This window comes from Rhinolophus ferrumequinum, chromosome 24 (assembly GCF_004115265.2).
Source record: "Rhinolophus ferrumequinum isolate MPI-CBG mRhiFer1 chromosome 24, mRhiFer1_v1.p, whole genome shotgun sequence".
NCBI classification, from domain to species: domain Eukaryota; kingdom Metazoa; phylum Chordata; class Mammalia; order Chiroptera; family Rhinolophidae; genus Rhinolophus; species Rhinolophus ferrumequinum.
The window spans coordinates 20,290,774-20,311,689 of record NC_046307.1 but is presented as its reverse complement, the minus strand read 5'-3'; the positions used below and the strand labels follow the sequence as shown (position 1 = coordinate 20,311,689).

General features: G+C 42.9%; 1 protein-coding gene across 2 annotated transcripts in view; it reads left to right on the top strand.

Moving 5' to 3' along the window:
• DPYSL3 (dihydropyrimidinase like 3) overlaps positions 1–20,916 on the top strand; it is a 108,153-nt gene that overhangs the window by 61,286 nt on the left and 25,951 nt on the right. For both annotated transcript variants that reach the window (XM_033096164.1, XM_033096165.1), the window contains exons 2-3: positions 15,540–15,628; positions 18,953–19,137. In XM_033096164.1, the coding sequence (XP_032952055.1) occupies positions 15,540–15,628; positions 18,953–19,137 (274 nt within the window). The remainder of the gene's footprint in view (positions 1–15,539; positions 15,629–18,952; positions 19,138–20,916) is intronic.

Here is a 20,916-nt window from a genome sequence, read left to right as displayed (position 1 = left end):
TCCCATGCGGGAATTGAACCGGCAACCTTGTTGTTGAGAGCTCACACTCTAACCAACTGAGCCATCCGGCCGCCCCTCCAAGCTGTTCAGTAATCATTATCATCAAATTGTTTAAGGGTTGTGAGGAGAAAAAAATTTACTCCAAAGTCCCAGTGACCTAGAATCCACTTAATCGATTGGACAGGAAATATTTCTTCCCTGATTTTAAAATAAAAGCAAGTCAGAGATGTTTAAAAAGATAATCAGGGAATTTGAGTTTCACTACAAAGTCTTCCCTGTGTCTTTGTCTTACACCTTTGCATGTTGAAATGGACAGATACAAATAATAGAGCATTCATGTTTGTAGTGATGGAACCCAAGCCCTGAAGAAATGTAACCCATCAAAGGAGAATTTGTTACCCACTCTGGGTCACATTGGCTAAAGCAGGAAACCAGATCCATATATCTGTAGCATGAGTGGATGTGGAAACTATGTCAGAGTTTTACAGTAACATATTTTAGAAGGATTTTCAACAATAAGACCTGATAAATACGTAATCAACAACAACAAAAAAATCAAATTAACTTGAGCTGCTGGTAAACCCAGTTGTTATGGTGTGAGAAAGATGAGGTGCTTTAAATATTAGATGTAGGTGGCTTTCTTGCAGCTGTGTCCTCCTCGGTTAAGGCTGTGTTGTGGTCTATCAGTGCTTAAATGTGCAGGTTTAAACTTACTTGGTGTTTATTAGTAAGAAGACACAGTCAAGTTAAGAGTTGAGTGGCTTTGTTTCTAGCAGATACTGGGGTTAAGTCCCAGTGAAGTCAGCCATATACTATCTATGAAACTTACTGCCTCCACCTTTAGAATAGAATTTTAACCCAACCGCTTCTCACCATTTTTCATCACTGCCGCCATCACCCCAGCTCAAGACTCAGACATCTTACTGCAAGAACCCCCTAACTGGTCTTTGTGTTTCCACTTTGCCTACCCATGAGCTCATTCTCCACGCACCACCAGGGTGATCCTTTAAAAATGTCAATCAGATCAAGTCACACCCTGTTCAAACATCTGTTGCACTGGGAGTGGCTCTCCAAGTTCCACGTGGCCTGGCCCTGACTGTCCATCTCTCTGGACTGCAGTCCTGCCACTGCCTCTCAGTGACTTGGCGTCCACTGTCCTCCCCTCTCACTGTCCCTTGGACCTGCTATGCCCTTCTCCAGCTCAGAGCTTCTATACTGGAGGCTCTCTCAGAGTGGGGAGCAGTCTTTAACAGGAGCAGCTGTTACTTGACTTGCCCTCTCAGGTCATTCAGACCTCTGTTCAGCTGATAGCTTCTCAGACAGGCCTTCTTTGAGAAACCACATCAGAAGCAGTCCCACACTCGGCCAAGCCTCCACCATCCCCTTACTCTCTTTCTAAATATCATTTTCCCTGTTGAAATCACACTCAGTTAGTGGCCTACTTGTTCTTTGCCTTTTTAACCATGCAGTACAATGGCAGGGGATTAATTTTCTTCATGGTTGTATCTCTAGCACTGTGAACAGGAGGCATGTACAAGATGCATTAAATGAAGGAAAGAATGGATAGATAAATACATGAATGAAAAGGCACACTGCTCCTTTACTGTGAACTAATGTGCTTTCCCTGGGTTAAACGGTGTCAAGGAAGCAGTGTTTATCAGAAGGCTACGAGACCATCTGCTCCCTGATGATAGGGAGCATGTCTGTGTTGTTTTCTGCTGTATCCCCAAGGTCTAGCTCAGTCTAACCTTGAATGAATGGAATGAGGAACGAAAGATGAAAAGACTTGGGATAATAGGGACAAAAGTGATAACACACAGATGAAAACCTGCTGTGTCTGACATGACTTGAAGGGACTTGCAGAGGTTGTAACTTGTTTGTTGTTTTATTGGACATAGATTCATGCATGTCACAATGCATATCTTCCTTTGGTATGCGTAAGACAATTGCAACTGTAAAATTCAGTAGTCATAGCACTTTTTGAATATTTCTGAGCAGAGACACGAAAACAACAGACTATTTCGAAATGATCGCTGGTGTTAGAATCCCAGAATGTTAAATAGTGAGCATTGGAAGAGTGCAACTTCATGGCTTTGCAGGTAGGTAGGAAGTCTACAGGCCTTCAGGTGCAGGGGATGTATTCCTGTAGTGTTAGCCGGATGTCTGCAAGTCAGTCTTGACAGAGAAAGACAGAGGCGGTGTGATTTCACTTATGTGTGGGATCTAAAGAACAAAACAAACAAACAAAACAGAAACACACTCAGAGATACAGAGATCATTTTGATGGTTGCCAGATGGGAGGAGGGTTGGGGGGCGGTGTGAAAAAGGTGAAGGGTTTAAGAAGTACAAATTGGCAGTTACAAAATAGTATAAATGGGGATATAAAGTACAGCACAGAAAATATAATGAATAATATGGTAATAACTATGTATATAGTGTCAGGTGTGTATTAGGCTAGTGGGGGGGGGGTCACTTCATAAATTATATTAATGTCTAACCACTATGCTTTACACCTGAAATTAATATAAAAATAATATTGAATGTCAACTGTAATTGAAAATTTTTAAAAGAGGGGCGGAAGGTATAGGGAAATAAGAGGTCCAAATTTCCAGGTATAAAACAAGTAAGTCATGGGGATATAATGTACAGCACAGGGAATACAGTCTAATATTGTGATAGCCTGGTACGGTGGCAAATGGTCGCTGGGCTAATCATGGTGATCATTTCTTTATTCGACGTATAAATGTTGAATAACTATGGGGTACACATGAAACTAATATAATATTGTATGTTAGCTACATTTTTAATAAAAATCTTAAAAACATAAAGCAGTCTTGAATACAGTCCACAAGATGCCTATTGAGTAAAGTCTTAGATCTTCGTTGAAGGAAAAGAAACATTTCGTTATAGGATTAACTGCCCACTAGTCTCATTTTTGGTTTCTAATAAGTTTTAAGTGGAGCCTCAATTGTGTTTATGTCAAGGGTTCATTTTCTTCAAAGTCAGCCTGACCCCTTGAAGTCCTTGTTCTAAGGTCATCTGCAGTTTTCTGTCAATGTAACTTGGAGAAGTTTGGGGCCTAAGAGTCGAAAATGGCCACTGCTTTTTTTTTTTAAAAGGAAATACTTTTTTTCTTTTCTTAATTTCTTTTATATATTTAAGTGTGTTTTTCCAGGACCCATCAGCTCCAAGTCCAGTAGTTATTTCAATCTGGTTGTGGAGGGCGCAGCTCACAGTGGCCCATGTGGGGATCGAACCATCAACCTGGTTGTGAAGAGCACAGCGCTCTAATCAACTGAGCTAACCGGCTGCCCCTGATGGCCACTGTCTAGCAAATGAAAGGAGAGCTATGGGTGTACAGATTTCCAGGCAGATAGAAGGCTCTGACCAAGAGAATCAGTCATCACCATTGTTTGATTCTTGTGTCAAAAAAGAGCCAGAAAAAGTGATCTCCTCCATTCCCTCTGCTCCTCATACTCCATCTTAGGAATTGTGTCTGGGCTCTTGGAGAAAGGTAGTGAATATATATACATATAATATATAATATATATGTTACATAAATATAAAAATAAAGAGATTAAAAAGTCAAGAAGTCAAGCTACTTTTGGGAGATGGAGAAGAGAGTGGGTAGGCATCCAGGTGAGAGGCATTGACCTGAGAAGATTTGGGTCTAACTTTTAAAGAATTATTCATTTATTGAACACCTACTATGCACCAGATGCCTCCCCTCCGTCCTTTGGGGACAGATATAATTTAACTCATTTTATAGCCTGGACTGTGGCTCCAAAGCCCTCTTTTCCACTATTTTATCAGGCTGCTCTGGCACTGATTCACCACTTGGGGTTTTTAGCTGCAAAGTGAGTGATGAGACCTGAACAGACCCAGTCTCTGATGTCTGGGCTCCAAAGCCGAGCAAACTGGAGAACATCTCTGGTCTTTGAAACAGTCCCTTCCTCCCACGCTGCCTCTCCAAGGACCCTTTCCATGGCAGCGTGATGTGAGCTGGAACATCTCAGCTGTACGTTCTCTTAAATGCATCCACCACGGGACAATTTTAGGAAGTTGCATAAGCCACTGGTTTGTGTGCTTATAACCACAATCCCCAGGCAGCCCCCACCAATTTTAAAAGTATAAGGTCAGACATGGAGAAGAATCCCTGTGGCCTCCGCAAATAGATGGGGAGTAATTGCCTGTCATTTGAAGGTGCCGCTCACACATTCCAAGCCCGGAGCCTGCATTCCTCCTCCGGGAATTGCATTTTGGCTGGCTTTCAGGTTTAGTGAAAGAGTTTCTTGTTTCTGAGAAGCAATAGGGTGGGAATTCACTAGGCTTTCCTGTCATTCTAAAGGCCCAGTCAAAGCCAGCTGCCAGTCAGAAGTGATCAAAGAGGAGAACCGCGTCTCAAAGAGGGAAGTGGGTGCCATTCATTGGCCAGCAGCCCAGAGAGCCAAAGCTCAGGGTCAGTTATGATGACTCCAGGGCCCTTGACTCCCATTCCAGGGGCCGTTCTGCTACCCTTTGCTGCCTTTCAGTTGGTATAGCCATTTTCAGTGTGACATTAACTCAAGTCCATCCACTAACACCTGAGCATTCCTCTAAATCAGAGGCCCCCGTTTCTAGCCATCTGCTGCATGGCTGTTTGGTTAACCAGCATCTCCAAATTATTATTCATTCTTGTGCCTCAGCTTTGTTACTTTCCTTTCCGTTCTCCATTTTTCTTATCGGGTCCTCCCTGCCATCATACCTTGGAACTTTAGTCAATGTTGACATATCACTTTCCATTTGCCTTCAGTTGCTAATTTGAGTCTAGCTTTCCTCTGCAGTATGCCACATTCTTGCTGTCACACTAGACCAGAGCAATCACCTTATTTTTCCTGTTTATAATTTTCTTTATTAAATCCCATGTAAAAGTTATAAAATGTCATATGCATTGTGCAACTAGTCAAATGATGTAAATAAATACATAGAGGACAAAGAGGGGGGAAAAATTAAGTTCCTCATACCTTCTCCCTCTGCATCCCCTCCTCTTACCACACCCAGTGTTAATAATTTCGTGGATATCTTTCCAGACCTTTCTCTTGCTCCCGCAAGAACATAATAAACATACTTACATAAAGTGTTTTTTTGTTGGCTTTTGCAAGAATAGAATCGTATTTTACACTTCTTTTAGACCTTCAGTTCAAGATGCAGATTTAACCTGTTTTAAAAAATAGCTGCATAATAATCCATAGTGTGGCTGTATTGCAGTGTATGAAATCATGTCCCATGGTTGGATATTCAGGGACGGAGCTGGATATTTTCTGCTTGCTTCTCCAGATACCCTCTCTGCCTGTCTCTGCCCTGCTCCATGCCGTGGACCTGTCTGGTCAGCATCTATATGCCCTTTGCCCTTGGACACCTGCTTTGATTCAGTCCATGTGTCTGCACTAGGAGACTGGAGGGAAGGTGAACAATGAAGTCAGGCTGTTTTTCCTGATTACTTCCTGCTGGGTCACTGTGGAGTGGCTGCATGCTGCTACTGAAGGTCGTGGCTCCTGTCAGGCAGCCTTCTCCATCCAGCTACCCTCTTCACTGCCCGTAACCACGTCCTTCCTTGCCTCCTTCAGGCCTGGGCATGGAAATGGCTCCCTGCTGTTGGTCCCTGGATCCTGCACATCCATTTAATTTCCCTAAACCCTGTTCATACTTTGTTAAATAATCTTTTGGTTAAACTCTCTTTAATAATCCAGTATGAGTATTCCATTTGTTTCCTGGCAATCTGAGTGATAAAGGTTTTCTCTTTTTTTCTGGTACTTGCTGTTACTTTCTGACTAGTTCTTTCCTTAATCTGGAACATGGCCATTCTGTTAGCTTAATTTTTTTTTTTAAATTCCACGTAGCATTCACTTGTTTTCTGAAAATCCTTCCAGAGCTCCCCAGGATTCAGAATAAAGGTCAAACTCCCTAACCAGCCATCTCTTGCATCATCCCTCCATTCCAGGATCCTAAGCGTCAGGGACACTGCACAACTCCACAATTTCCCCGACAGGCATTTCTTGCATTGGTACAATTAGCTCTCCCAATGGCTGGTTTTATGGTGTTAGACCATGAGCTGACCTCCCTAAACTTCCACGTCTTCATCAATTCAATGGGGATAACAATACCGTGTTTCCCCGAAAGTAAGACCTAGCCGGACCATCAGCTCTAACGTGTCTTTTGGAGCAAAAATTAATATAAGAGAGGGTATTATATTATATTATATTATATTAGACCCAGTCTTATAGTAAAATACGACCGGGTCTTATATTAATTTCTGCTCCAAAAGACGCACTAGAGCTGATGGTCTGGCTAGGTCTTATTTTCGGGGAAACACGGTAACATAATTCACAGCATTTGATTGAGGGTTAATTGAACAAAATCTATGTAAAGCTTCTAAGAGTTTCTAGCACATAAGTTGTTTTCTTCAGTAAATGCTAGTTAGGAATTACCGTTCCCCCTCTCTAATCAGAATTGCCTTGGGCCATACCTGCATGTCCAGATCAGCCATTTCCCCACGACCCATCTTGACGAGGCTTCTGTGGACCCTTCTTTGATTTCTACCTGACAGAGGATTTTTCTTATTGGTCTCTCTCTCTCTCTCTCTCTCTCTCTCTCTCTCTCTCTCTCTTTCTCTTCCCTTCCCTCCTTTCTCTCCCCTCTTTCTTGCTCTCTTAACAAACTTTGCTTTTGAGAGCAGTTTTAGCTTTATAGAAAAATTAAGTCGAAAGTACAGAGAGCTCCCATGTACTCCCCCTCCCTCCCTCCACCCCAGCGTTTCCCCTGTTATTACCATCGCATTGGTGTGGTACATTTGTTACAACTGACAAACTGATATTAATATGTTATTAACAGCAGTCCATAGTTTTATATTAAGGTTTCACATTAAGGTTTTGCCGTACAGTTCTATGAGTTTTGACAAATGCATACTGTCATTTATCCCCCATTCGTATCTTCCAGAAGAGTTTCACTGCCCTGAAAATCCTCAGTGCTCTACCTGTTCACCTGTTCATCCCTCCCACCTCCAGCGCCCCCCCAACCACTGGCCACCACTGATCATTTCACTGTCTCTATAGTTTTACCACTTCCTCTTTTTATTTCACATCATTATTTGTGTTCATGGCTTCCTTTTCCTGCTGTTTCACCTGTGCTTCTCTGTACGCCTAACATACAACTTCACAACCAGTAGTCACGTAAGTGTATGTTTAGGAATGAATTATTCAACCTGTTTATCCCTAGAGTAAAGGCCTGCGTTGAAATTTCAGGCCTTCTTCCTGATGCAGCAGACATTTGGCTTCTGCACAGTCTCTAACGGGACACAGGATCCTCCTGTTGAAACAAAGCTGGGGTCTAGTTTTCTAGTCTGCAGATGTACAGAGAGCTTTCACCCATTGCACATAGATTTGAGACCTAAAAAAGAAAAATGCAAAACAAAACAAAACAAAAGTGATAAAACACAAAACTGTCATATAAATCCCGACCAAAGGCGGCCATGAGTTAGTTCTTGAAAGCACTGACTTTTCTTTAGCCTGTGTTCTCCTTTGCACTCTGGTCCGGAGCCACACATTTCTCAGGCAGCTTATTTATAATAATAATCACTACCTTATATTTGCACTGCAATTTGGATTTGCCTTTAATTGTACATCTATATAAGTAGAGCAACGGAATAGATGGTAGCACAGTAGCATTATTGTTTGTAGCAGTAATATTTGTAATGCTTACCACTTAGGCAGCCCTTGCTAAGTGTGTGACCCTGTATCCTGATATTTAATTCTCACAGTGAGCCCATGAGGTTGGCATTATGATCTGTACTTTATAGATATATAAATGGGCCTTTTTTTAGAGACCTGCACCTTCCCTCAGCAGCGGAAACGGAGGCCCAGGGACAGTCAAGTCACTTGCCTAAAATCACACACTAAGTTAGTGGCAGAGGTGCAAATGCAGCTCGAGCTCCCAAACTTCTGGGGTGGCCACCTAAATTCTGAATGGCTCTGCAAACTGCACTTAGGGCTGGTTTCCCTCCCAGGCAGCAACCTTTCTGTTTTCCCTCCCCAAAGCCCAGCTGACAACAGGCCACGTTTCTTCTTCTACCCACATCTCGTACATCCTGTTTTCTGATAAGGCATGTTTGTGCCTGCACTCGTTCTCTCTCATCCTGTCTCTTTCCTGCATCCCCTCACCCTTCCCACGCAGTGACCCTTCATGTGCCCCAGTAAGCTCCTTCCTCTGCTGGGCTACGTGGTACCTGGCAGATCCCTGTGACTCTGCTTTGGGCCGTGCTCTTGCTGCTGACAGGCTCATGCCGACCCACTTGGCCCATATTGGCTTGGCCCACGTCTGTCCATGTATCAAGAGCAAGGCCCGTATTTCTGCTGTTCTAGGTGATTGTGGAAAAGGGCATTACAAAACATAGAATCATAGTGGGGAATTTGGTCCTTTCTAATTCTATTCCAAACCTGAGTAGATCTAGGAGAAAGTCTCAGTGCAATGCTAGTCCATCTTTAAACACCTCCCCGACCCTTGGTAATCTTCCTTTTCTAACAAAAGCAGCAGATCTGAGCTCATCCTTTAGAACCCTTTTGAAGGCAGCAGGAGGTAGCCACCATTTAGCAATGTTTTGTTGTATTTATTCCTCGGTTTCCTGTCTATTTTTGGTAAGTGATACTGGCTTAGCATTTATGGCAGTCAGACAGTGTTTCCCTTTAAAATACATTTACTTAAGGCGAATACTAAGTAAATAATGGCACAGTTTGTACCAGGATACGCCAGATATCGTGAAGGCAGCATACAGGTGACTGAGGTTTGGGCTTCACAGGCTCCGCTGAACTTCCTGCTTCAGAATGGAATGGCTCTGTGGCTTCTCCTGTGCAGCCCTGGCTCGTCCTCCCCTCCACGTCTCGTTCCTGGCCTGGTTATCTGTCCACTTGTGCTTATCTGTGTCTGGAACCCTGTTGAAGAATTAGAGACCGTTATCAGGGGCTGGGATTAAGGAGCCATCCCCCCACTGCACTCTGACCCAGGGCAGGCCGTATAACTTGTCTGGCCCTTTGATAATGACATGTTTAAAACGGTTATCGGTGAAGTCCCCGGGAGGGAAGAATGCACATAGGTGACTTTGATCTTCCAGTTGAGCAGACTGAGCGGCCACCCTGTTCTGGTTAAGATTGCCCGTCGGCTACTGCTTCCTCGGCCTTGCTGCTTTTCCTGCCTTGTGTCGTGTCCTTCCAGGGCCAAACCAAACATGATACAGTGAAAAAAGTACTTCTCATTTGTTAGGAATTCTGCTTAGTGGGTTGGGTTTTGAAGGGAGTGCCCCAGATTAACCTCTATCCAGCACACGTTGATGGCCATAAGTATGTTTGGATGGTGAGAGAAAGGACGAAAATATTTTTGAGATTCATCTGTAATAGTTTAGAGGTTTGGAATCGCCAACCCTGTCAAACTATACCCAGTTTCAGTCAAGACTCAAAGCCAAGAAACTGCACTGCGCTTCAAGATGTTTTCTGCTGGACCTTTCTCTTTCTTCTGTCTCAATGGCATGTTTGTCATTGAGGATGCTAGAAACAGATCCATGCTTTGGAGAGTGGGTTTGGGGGCAGGTTTAAGACCTCACCACCCACTCTCCATTCCTTCCTGCTGGAAGAGAGCAAGTAGATTGTTATCTCCTTATGGAAACTTATTTCCAGAAGAAGAATGACCTGGAGAGGCCATGGGAACTTGCCCTTGGGGGGTGGCGTTGAAAAGGACAAGTCTTGACTGACCTTGGCTGCTGGTGGCTGGAACTGAGACCAGTTGCTGAGGGTTGGTGGGGGAACTGGCGTCCTTGAAATTCCCTTTATGGCACAGTCTTTTGTATTTTGATTAACAAAGTGTTAGTTCAGTTCTTCTTGAGCATTTGTGAGAGGGGAGTCTATAGTGGCCAGTTGTAATTGTAAGGAATAATAATAATGATGGTAGCTCACATGTATCAAGAATTTAGAACATGCCAAGCAGAGTTCAGCCCTTGGGGGGATATAGCATCCCTCTATGGGGGGATATAGCATCCCCCATAATCCTAACCAGCACCCTAAGAGAAAGGGGTCATTGTCCCCATTTCACAGATGAGGTAACCGAAGCCCAGAGAGGTGAAGTCACTTGTCCAGACACAGGTAGTGCTAGTGCTAGAAATCAAGCTCATGTCTGTGTGTCTCACCCGAGGTGCGTATTCTGCAGCAGAGTCGGGATGAGAACTCTGATCTCCTTGGAGCCTGTTTAGTTCCTTTCCCTAAATACCTGAATGTTGAGTAAACCAGACTATCTTAGAAAGCCTTTTCCCTCTCTTCTTTAAATGATGCTGCTTTGGGGAAGAAAAATAAGATTTCATTCATGTAGTTTATTCATCCTGATATTTTTAAGAGTGGAAGTGTTTTGGGGGAGTCAAATCTAATTACCCAGATGGGAATTTATTTTAAATAACCACCTGCGCCTCCATCTGGAATTTAAAAGGATCTGGAGTCCCCATTGAGGGTTAGCATCTGTGCTCTGTGATTTGAACACAGGTAACAAAATATTTGATTTTGGAAGACTCATTCTTCATCTTATATCCTCTTTTTCTCTTCCTAGGATTATAGTTTTATTCTGAACTGCTGGGATGTCTGCAGAGTGTAAAACAGATGTGCCTTAAGTACGGTTCTCAGGCTGGCTTCATTGACTGGGAATACGTCCATGGAATGTCCTGGGTTCTTTGGGAGGCATGTTCTCATTACCTCGGATAGACAGAGGTGGTAATTTAAGTTCTTTAAGTTGAAAACTAGATGAGGAAAACTAAAATGGGAACCAACCTCTCCAATAGGCTTGTGTTCAAGATTCTGTCCTTTCATTCTCTATTCTAGTTTGAATCACAGCCATCCTTACCATCATCCCTTGTGAAATTTATTTCCTCCTGCCTTCCCTTCCCCCTCTCCCTCCATTCCTCCTGTGTTTCTCTCTCTCTCTCTCTCTCTCTCTCTCTCTCCTCTCCCTTTTTCTCACAAACTCCTAATTTCTTATGGTTGTTTTTCTTAATCATTATTGTATCCTAGTGAAGGAAAAATATCAGACTTCAAGGGTCTGTGCTACCCTGGATTATAAATTAGGTCCCTTTACGAACTGCATTAACACATTCAGGCCATAAGGGGCAGGTTTAATGCGCTGATTTTATAAGTAGAGGCAGAAAAGGTATTGATTGGATTCCTCAAGTTACGACCACAGAGAACTGGTCAGCGGTTTCAGCACTGGAACAATCAGATTCAGTATCAAATAGAGAAGAGAGTCCTGTCAGAAAGAGCCACGTGTCATAAGGTTTAAGGACAATTGGTACAGTGGCTTCAGGTGGACATCAGCGTGGTGCCATGAGGTAGGAGACCTGGATTTGCTTTCAGCTGGAACTAACTGACTGTCACTCGGAGAAACTCACTCACGCCTCTGTGTATATCTCCCCATTTGGAAAATGGATGCAGTCACCTCCCTTCAACATACTCTTAAGGCTTTCAAAAAGAATTTAAGGTCCTATAAATAGTATGAATGGAATAATTATAATATTTAGATGTGTTTACTGTATGCTGGATATTTTATACATGTGTATTCTCTCTCTCTCTATCAGCTAATAAAAAAACTAAGGTTCTGAGAGGTTAAGTTTTAACACCTAGTTGAGTGGTCTGCCTGATTCTCCCAGTGGTGGGAGATTCCCGCTGGACCCAAGCTCGCCTGCTGGTTTGCCTGGCACTCTGATGGGCTGTAAGACCTTGGCACACTCGCCCTTGGTGGCTGTGCAGGGTCTAAGGCAGCCAAGAGTTCTCTGCTGGTTGCCTGAGGCTCTGAATTGCTACTCTTTGGGTTTCAAATACCCACCAGATTATTCCAATGTGCTCTAGAAATACCTTCATTCTTTATATATATCATTACATGAGAAACATTGGAAGGCTCCAAACTAGACCATTTTACCTCCTTGGGCATCAGCTCATGGGTGCCTGACCACGTTAGCTGCCAGGAACAGAAAGTAAAGAGGCCACAAGCCCACATTCACCAGCCCTTTCTAACACCATCGAGGATGCCTTTTAATCTTCGATGTCAGATTTGTTCATGTTGTTGGTTTTTGTCCCTCGCATGTGTTACTACTCTATAAAGCTGGTCCATCAATTCACAGGCAAGCCTGTTCTGTAACCAGTGAGGTTTGGTTTTATGTGGCTTGGGAGCGGGCTGTCGTATGTCATTCTTCAAAGCCAAGCCCAAGGCTTGCTTTGCAGACCTTCTGTGTCTGAGGACAGTTTGCCTGGGCTGCCCTTTATAGTGAGTGGGTCCCATCCCGCATGCATGGAAAGAATTAAAATTAATAAAGCAGTTTGATTAACCACTTTAGGGGGACAAGCTGAGGACCCCAGGGGCAGCATGTATTTGAGCTCTGTGAGTTGATAGCTCTGCTCTGCATGATGAAAACAAATAATAATATTCACACACTATAGCCCACGGAGCAGGGGTCTTGTTACTCCCACCTCTGAAACCTACCAGACCTATAATTCATCTTTGTGCTGTGTCTGTTTAGGTTCCTGGTTATTGAACCAACGAAGGTTTATTTAATTATCATTTGAAGAGGTTCCAATGACTCCATCTCAATGGTGTCAGTTCCACTCAGATCAGCTCTGACTAATCCCCCTGATGGACACGGCCTGAGGTAGTTTTTGCTCCTGTGCTGACATTTAATACTTGTTGCAGGAAGTGATGATCATAGCTCAGGGCTGGATGTCCCTGGGCAGGAGGATAGTCGTATTTCACAGCTGGTCTCAGTTCGGGCATTAACTGGCTCCTTTCCCAAACCAGCTTGCTTCAGCTCTTTGCTAGAAAGATAAAGAACACCAGACAAACACTGAGCTATGAGAGAGAACTTACAGTTACCGAGATTATTATTAATACAAAGCTCCTGCTGGAGATGCTTCTGTCGCTCTCATAGCCACACACAACTGTGCCAGGGGTAGTGTTCCTGCTACTGGTTTGTCACTTGGTCTGGGCTGGTTGATGGCTGCATAAAAGCTATGGATGGAGCTTATAAAACACAGATTTGGTGGCCAGAGCAGGGCGTGGGAATCTGTATTTTTCTAATGTGCACCCTAGTTTAGAAAGCACCATCCGAGGATTGCCTCCTGTAATTTTTCAATTACTGTTGACACAGTAGATAACAACTTCAATTTTTAAAAAAAAATTATCAAAAGTCCAATTTTCAGGCTACTTCACATAGTTTTCTGACACAGATGGCCTTTCCATCATACCAATATATTAATAATACAACTTCCTGGGTCCCACCCTTCATTCATTTGATCAGCTGTCGAGGATGAGCTCCAGGAACTAAGGTAAAAAGATCAAAAGACACATGGTTCCAAGGCTAAAAGAGTCTTTGGTGTAGTCAGGAGACAATTAAACAATAAACCAGCTGTTGTAAAACAATATAATTGTTTGAACTAAATTGGAGTGGGAGCTGATGGACTTCGGTAGAAAGTCCAAATTGGTGGTAATGTAGCCTAGGAGTGAAACCCATTGACTGGGGGCTGGATAAAGGAGAGGATGGTGGGTACACATATGAGAAAGCAGAGAGAACATTTTTTGCTAAGGCCAGAGAGCCTGATATGTGTCAAGAAATACATGTCTCTTAGTTTTGCCACTGTATAAAATATGAGGCAATACATGATGGAAATGAAGGTGGACGTAAGGACAGAGGCTAGACCACCAGGGGCTTGTAGATCACGCGTGGTGGGAGTTTGTATTTGATCACCTTAGCACATTTGCCTTGCCACATACACGGGTTGATTTCCTAAGCTCCTCAATGATCTGCAGTTTAAAAAAAATCCTCTCCCCTGACAATATGGCGTGATGAAATTTCTTATTCTCACGCAATACCTTGGACGCAGGACAAACGAAGTGGTAATTTGCTATATCCCTCAAGGAGCCCTGCTTGCAGTTCTCATTTTCTGGCCCTGTTCACTTTCATTTCTGAAGCTAGAAGTCAGCTTGTCTGTGGGCCTTCCTTCTCCATAAAACCTACGTCCTTCTTGATATCCAGGGCCTACTTCACCAACTTCATCTCACGCCCCTTTCCTCGTTGATCCCTAAGCTCCCTCCACACTGATCTTTTTCAGGTTTTCAAAGAAACACAACTTCCTCCTACCACAGGGCTTCTGCACACACTATTCTGTCTGCCTGTAGTTCTCCATCCCCACCCCTATCTCTATTGATCTTTCCTGAAAAGGCTTTTTCCAGCCTCTATTTAAACAAGCCCCACCTCCCCCTCTATTTTGTGACACCAAATATAATTTTACATTTTATTTGTTTCGTTCACATTCTGTTTTCCTTATTGCCAGGCTTCCCCTTTAAATTCCATAAAAGCTCTGACCTGGTGTGACTCATTCACCACTGCACCCTCCCCACCTGTTTAATAATAAATATTAAATAATTATTTGCTGAAGAGTGGATGGATGAATAATGGAGGGAGGGAGGCAGGGAGGCAGTTGAATTCCGTAAGTTGTGTTCTTAACAAAAGCCAACCAGCTGTTCTTTTTTCGTGCTCTAGCTCCACTCAACCAGGCTCCTAAGAATTTTCTTGTCCCCCATGAACCTAACACGGCTTCATCATCCCTCATGTTGCAGTCTAAGCTCCATTCATTTAATGAAATCTGTGATCTCTAAAGCTGACACTGATTCATCTCTCTCCTGACTTACACATAAAGTATGTTCGTATTTTGTTCAAAGCTTTGGAGTATATGCGCCTTGTTTCCAATTGGATCACTTATCCAAACGTCACCTAAGTTATAATTTTAAAGAGACTTTTATCATATGAAAAAGCAAATTTTAAATAATAAAACCAATAAACAAATACATTTCGGAAAATGTGAGAAATACTGAGTATAATGAAGCAAATATGACTCCTGCATAATTTCTCCAGCCCAAGTGAAATAGTATAGCTATTTTGTCTTGTTTTTTTCCATCGAGTGGTTTTCTTATACATTCCACAACTTTGTGTGCATGTGTGCATACATGCGTAAGTATCCTGAATTTTAAATATAACATGCTCCCCATGTCATTACAAAGACTTTTAAAGGTTGTTTCATGGTATGCCTGATCTTAAGTTCTATTTTTGAGAATCTCTAATGAGTGCCAACAGAATACCAGACTGGGTGCTGGGCACTGAGGTATATATTATCCCACTTTAAATATTTAGTGCTTACGGAAGCAGAAAACATAATTAAAAAGAGTGTCTCCCCTGAAGTAGCTATGTTTCTGAGTAGCTAGGATAAATTTCAGAAGCAAGAGTTGAAACTCCAGGATAATTTGAGTTCGAGGCAAACGAGAAAGACTGGATCCCCAACAAATGCAACTAGTTCAAATACTGAGTACACTGAGCACACAGATGTCTGTGTTCCTACTTGATCTCTAGAGCAATGAGTTGGGAAAACCCTGGCAGCCCACTCTTCTCTGAAATCTTAGCTCTGAGAATGACTCACGTGTTCCTTCTTTTCTAGAGTGACCGTCTTCTTATCAAGGGAGGCAGAATCGTCAACGATGATCAGTCCTTTTACGCTGATATTTACATGGAAGATGGCTTAATAAAGTACGTATCTAGAACATTTCTCTTTATCTTTTTGTACTTTACCTCTTCATTAGAGGCTCAGAAAGAAGCTTGCTGCTTTCTGCTTCCTAGACTGGTGGTTCCCCTGTGTTTAATTTTTTTTTTCCTCCTTAAAAACAAGTCTTTATTTTTAACCCTTCAGTCCGGATGCACCTGGTCCTTTAAAAGTGGAAGCTAGCCTTAGAACACTTGACACACATGAATGAAGTGAAAAATCTGAATTTAATCAACCAAATGATGCTGAGGGCTACTGTGTACCAGTTGAGTTGATAGCACTCGGTGGGTCTTGGAGAAGTGGAATAAGTGACGACTGTCATGAAGAAGACTGAAAAATGTGCAAAAATTATAACACCCTAAAAACATAAGGCCTTTTGTGATATGTACCAAAGCAGTTCAAACGAGGTAAGTGATTTAGAAGTGCACAGAAAGCACAGATCTCTTCAGAGGAAGATGTTTCTTGTGGAGTGGAGAAGGCATGTAAACTGAACTTTGAGTGAGGTAGGACTTAGATGAGCAGAGCACAGATAGGACATACATTCCGGGCAAGATTTCAAGAGATAGTTCTGGCATGTAGAATTACTTTAAAAAGTAGTTTGCTATTAGATGCCTATAAGCAGCACAGCCAGGTAACCTTTATGTGCAGGATCCTTACCTAGTGACCTGTAAACAAATATTTTGACCTACACATAGCTTGTCATCCCATAAAGCAAGGTACACAGTGATGAGATATTACGTAAAACTGGTATATCCAGCTCATCCTATTCACCATCCTTGACCTCGTTCAGTTTTATTTTTATATTATTCAACTTCATTGGCTAGTTTAAGATTCTGGTTATAGGAGACTTCTTACTTCTCTTTGAAAACATGGCTTAGCTGTAACTTTTCGTCGGTGGACATTCCTTACCAGCCCCCAAATCTAGGCTGGCTTCCCCTTCCATGAGCTTTCAAAACACCCTGTGCTTTTGTCAATCATAGCAATTCTGACACTGTTAGGCCCCCTTGAGGGCAAGGACCATGCCTTGCACATCTCTGTATCTCCAGCACTTAACCCAGTACTTAGCACCCAGAGCACTTAGCACTTTTGTAACAGCTACCTTTTACTGAGCGTGTAGTATGTGCTAGGCACTGTGTTAAATGTTTTACATGACTTATCTAACCTGCCACCAATCCTGTGATGTAAGTACTATTATTACCCTCTTCTCAGATGAGGAGAAAGGAAAACAGAGAAACTCACTGGACACATGCTGTCTCACCAATGGTAGATGCCATTGTACCCAAACCATCGTGTTCTCTTGCCCCAGGGACCTTGTCATCGCTTAGGGGAACTGAGAAACCTGTATATGTGCAAAGCACAGATAGAACATTACCAGATAATATTACTATCAAGTATTGCATTAGTAAATACTGTGTTTCCCTGAAAATAAGACTGGGTCTTATATATTAAATTTTGTTCCAAAAGATGCATCAGGGGATGTCCTCCTGAAAAATCATGCTAGGGCTTGTTTTCCGGTTAGGTCTTATTTTCGGGGAAACGTGGTAGATGAGATTCAGAAGAAGGAGAGGGCGAAATGGGAGTAGAGCTATATGAGAGCAGCATACTAGCTGATATTTGTTGAATTCTTATGTATCTAACAGTGTCCTTTGTGCCTAACACCGATTAATAGTTAATCTACACAACAACCCTATGCAGGAGGCATTTTTATTACATTTGACAAATGAAGGAATTGGGACCTGGTGAGGCTAAGTGACTTGTCCAAGGTCATAACCAAGATTGGGCTTCTAGACAGCCCACATCCAGAGCAGATTCACACTCTTAATTATTAGACCTGGCTGTCAGTAGAAACTTGAGTAAGGAGGGCGATGGAAGCTGAGCCTTCAAGGAGTAACGTGACCTTGATTACTTCAGTGGAGAAAAAGGGGGAAGGCATTTCTGTTTCAGACTTGGTGTTATACCAGTTGTCAAAATGGGGAAAACGCCATTACATGCACACACACAGGCCAGGCAACTCTTCATGCCCTCGGTTCTCAGCTTCGCTCAGAGGAAAATCAGCGAGGGAGAAAAACAGGAACACAACTGGCCAGTATCTGGACTAGAACGGGGTTACAATCAGAGGCTGCATTTTTTCCACAGTGTGTTTTGAATTGTGGTGGCTCTGGAATGACCCAGTGGTGATGCGGTGAAGTTGAACTGTTAGAGATGTCAGGAATATTTTAGTTGCAGAAGATTTTGGCAGGCTAGTGTGGACGTCTCACAGCCCCAACAGAGTGTCTTTCTTGGCTGGCTATGAACAAAAGGGGAAGCATTCGTGCCACTGGAGGTGGGGCACATGTATCCCCAAGGCAGGTCATATTTAAGGACAATGCAGGGCTTATGAATCATAGTTCTACCTGGAATCCATATTGGACAGGTTTCACTGGCTGTTTAAATCAAGGGTGTGAAATCACATATAAACCAAGCAACGTGGGATGGGCTATGAAGTGATACTGTGCCAAGAGTAGTTGTGTTTGTTACTTATTTTGTGTAGTGTGCCTTTGGCATACTCACCGCTTCCTTCCCCCCTGAGTCCCGCACTCTTGCTCCCTGGGATGCTCTTAAGCTTCCTGGACAAAAGTGTGGATGGTGGAGATTTTTCATAAATCATCTTCCTTGGCTTGACGCTTCTGCTGAGATGCTGACCCCACAAAAGCAGCTGGCGCTGGGCATCTGCTTCTTTGACTTCCTGCTTTTGAATCTGCCTTCAGATGTGATTGACAGACAAATTATCAGGGAAGGGTGGAATTGGGAGTGAAGACTGAGGTACAAAAGGACTGATTCCTCTTTTGTTAGGAGCACAGATGAGCCCACGTAGAGGATAGCTAAGTTCACGTACCTATTCTTTCCATGATTTATTACCTCCTACCATCTCCTCACAATTCAGTATTTTATACTCTTTCAATCCTTTTCCAAATGTTATTCCTCACCCTTAACTAAAATAAAGAACAAAATGAAAGAGATAATAAAAATACTTATACTTTCAAAAATATTTATTTCACACCCTATATTCCAGACACTATCAAACCCCTGGGATTACAGTACTAACCCAGGACACGTGGTTCCACCAAACCACGTGGAATTGGATTGTTTTGTGTCTGTCAAAACTGTTTTCTGTGTATATCCACCTTTACTTGTTTCTGGATTGCTAAGCTAGTGAGTCACTTGCAAAGACTACTTTGATGACTATGTTACAAAGTTTAAAATCCTTATACTCCTACTTTTGTCTTCGAAGTCGCTCTTTAAAATGACCAGTTGTGTCACTGTCTTGCCAGGCAAATTGGAGACAACCTGATCGTCCCTGGAGGCGTGAAGACCATCGAGGCCAATGGGAAGATGGTGATCCCTGGAGGCGTTGATGTCCACACTCACTTCCAGATGCCCTACAAGGGGATGACCACAGTGGATGACTTCTTCCAAGGGACGAAGGCTGCCTTAGCGGGCGGCACAACCATGATCAGTAGGTCCCCCAATATCACACGCTTCTGGTCCCAAGCAGCGAGTATTTAACTAATGCGTTAACCACTGTGCTCTCTGATGATAATTTATATACTTCCCTTAAGATGCTATATAGACCTCCTGCCTGATGGGACCTGAGAAAAGCAGGTTGGAGTGAGGACATGGGCAGTTCGCCACAGCTCCATAGAGGAGATGCGTGAGGCTTGTGACTATGAAAGCAGCTGTCTTCTCTTATTTGCCTTAGCAGTAGGAGCTGGGTGTGCAGTGGATGGGGCGTCAGAAATGATCACCTCTGGGCCCATCACTGGAGAATGTGGAATGAAAAAGTTGTGGATAGTGGGAGGAAAGTTATTTCAGAGCTCCCATCTTGGGTCAGAGGCAGGAGGGGCAGAGAACAAGATAGCAGAATGTGCGAATGGAGTTAAGAAGCATCCCAGAGAGAACGATAATGGAGACTTGCTGTTTTGGAGAAATCAGTGGACGTGAGTGGCATTTAGTGTTGTCTGTGCTGTGTTTTGACGAGTTCATCTTTAAGAGTAAGCAAGTTGTGGGTTTTGTTTCTTGTGTTTGTTTATCTGTTTGTTTGTTTGTTTTCTGGTAACTATTGCAATTCCAAAGAAACCCAGGAACCGATAGCCTTCCAGGGCAGTCCATCCTGTCCCAAAGGAATCCTGATGGATTGGATCCATTCCCAACCCCTGGCCCAAACTTGGTCAGCAAGAGCACTGTTTATTTTAACACCATATACATCCATCCAAGAACACAGCACAGCTGAGCCGTAGACTTACTCGTTCTCTTTTGCTTCTTTTTGACAGATGCACTAGCAAGGTTCAGCTTCAGCTAGTTGGGTGTGGAAGCCCAGGAAAATTGCATCAGGGCCATAAAAGGTGCAATTCAGGGAGACCAAAGCTTTTCTCCAGCTGAAGGGAGGAAACCAGCTGACTTCTCAGCAGCCGCCTGCCCAAAAGGCCCTGGTGTGGGTGCAGACATCAGTAATGTAGCTCCCTGTATTTGCTTTCCGATAAGTGCACTTAGGCTGTTTGTGATAGAAAGCTGACGAAATGAGTGGCTTTGGCTTGGCTTCCTGCCATCTGGCCAAGGAGTTGGACCGGTTCAGCCTTCTGGAGATGTGCATTACGCTTGGTCTTCTGCATTAGAGAAGAAGCAGGAAGAAAGTCAGAGTTTCAGGTGACAAGGGAGAAAAGTGTACAAAGAACTATAAAGCATACATATCCTTCGTAGATCATTAAAAAACCCTAGATATGCAAAAATAAAAAAATCCCAACCATAAATCCCACATTGCTGTTCTAGTTTGGCGATACATATTTTTTTCTATTTAACAAAAATAGGATCATAATAGATGTAGTATGTTTTAGCCCGCCATTTTCACGAAATAATGTGTCATGGATGTCTTTCCATTCATTTATTTTTATTCGACCACAACATGTAAAATGGATGCCTACTCCTCCATTTTATGAAGGTATCATGATTTACATATTTAATCAAGCTTCCCTATTGTTAAAGATTTTGATTGGTTCAAGTTTTTTCACTTATATAAATAATCTGCAGTGACAAACATCTTTAGAACCCAGATTTTGCATACAGCCATGTTGATTTCCTTAGGAAAAATTCTCAGGCACAGGAATGATTTTTGCGTTAAGGGATATGCAAAGTGTCAAGGTTTTGATGTATATTTCACATTCTTCTTAGGAAAGTTGTACCGACTCACACTTTCCGTCAACTGTCCAGGGGAACTATGAAAGTGTCACTTTTGCCTTAT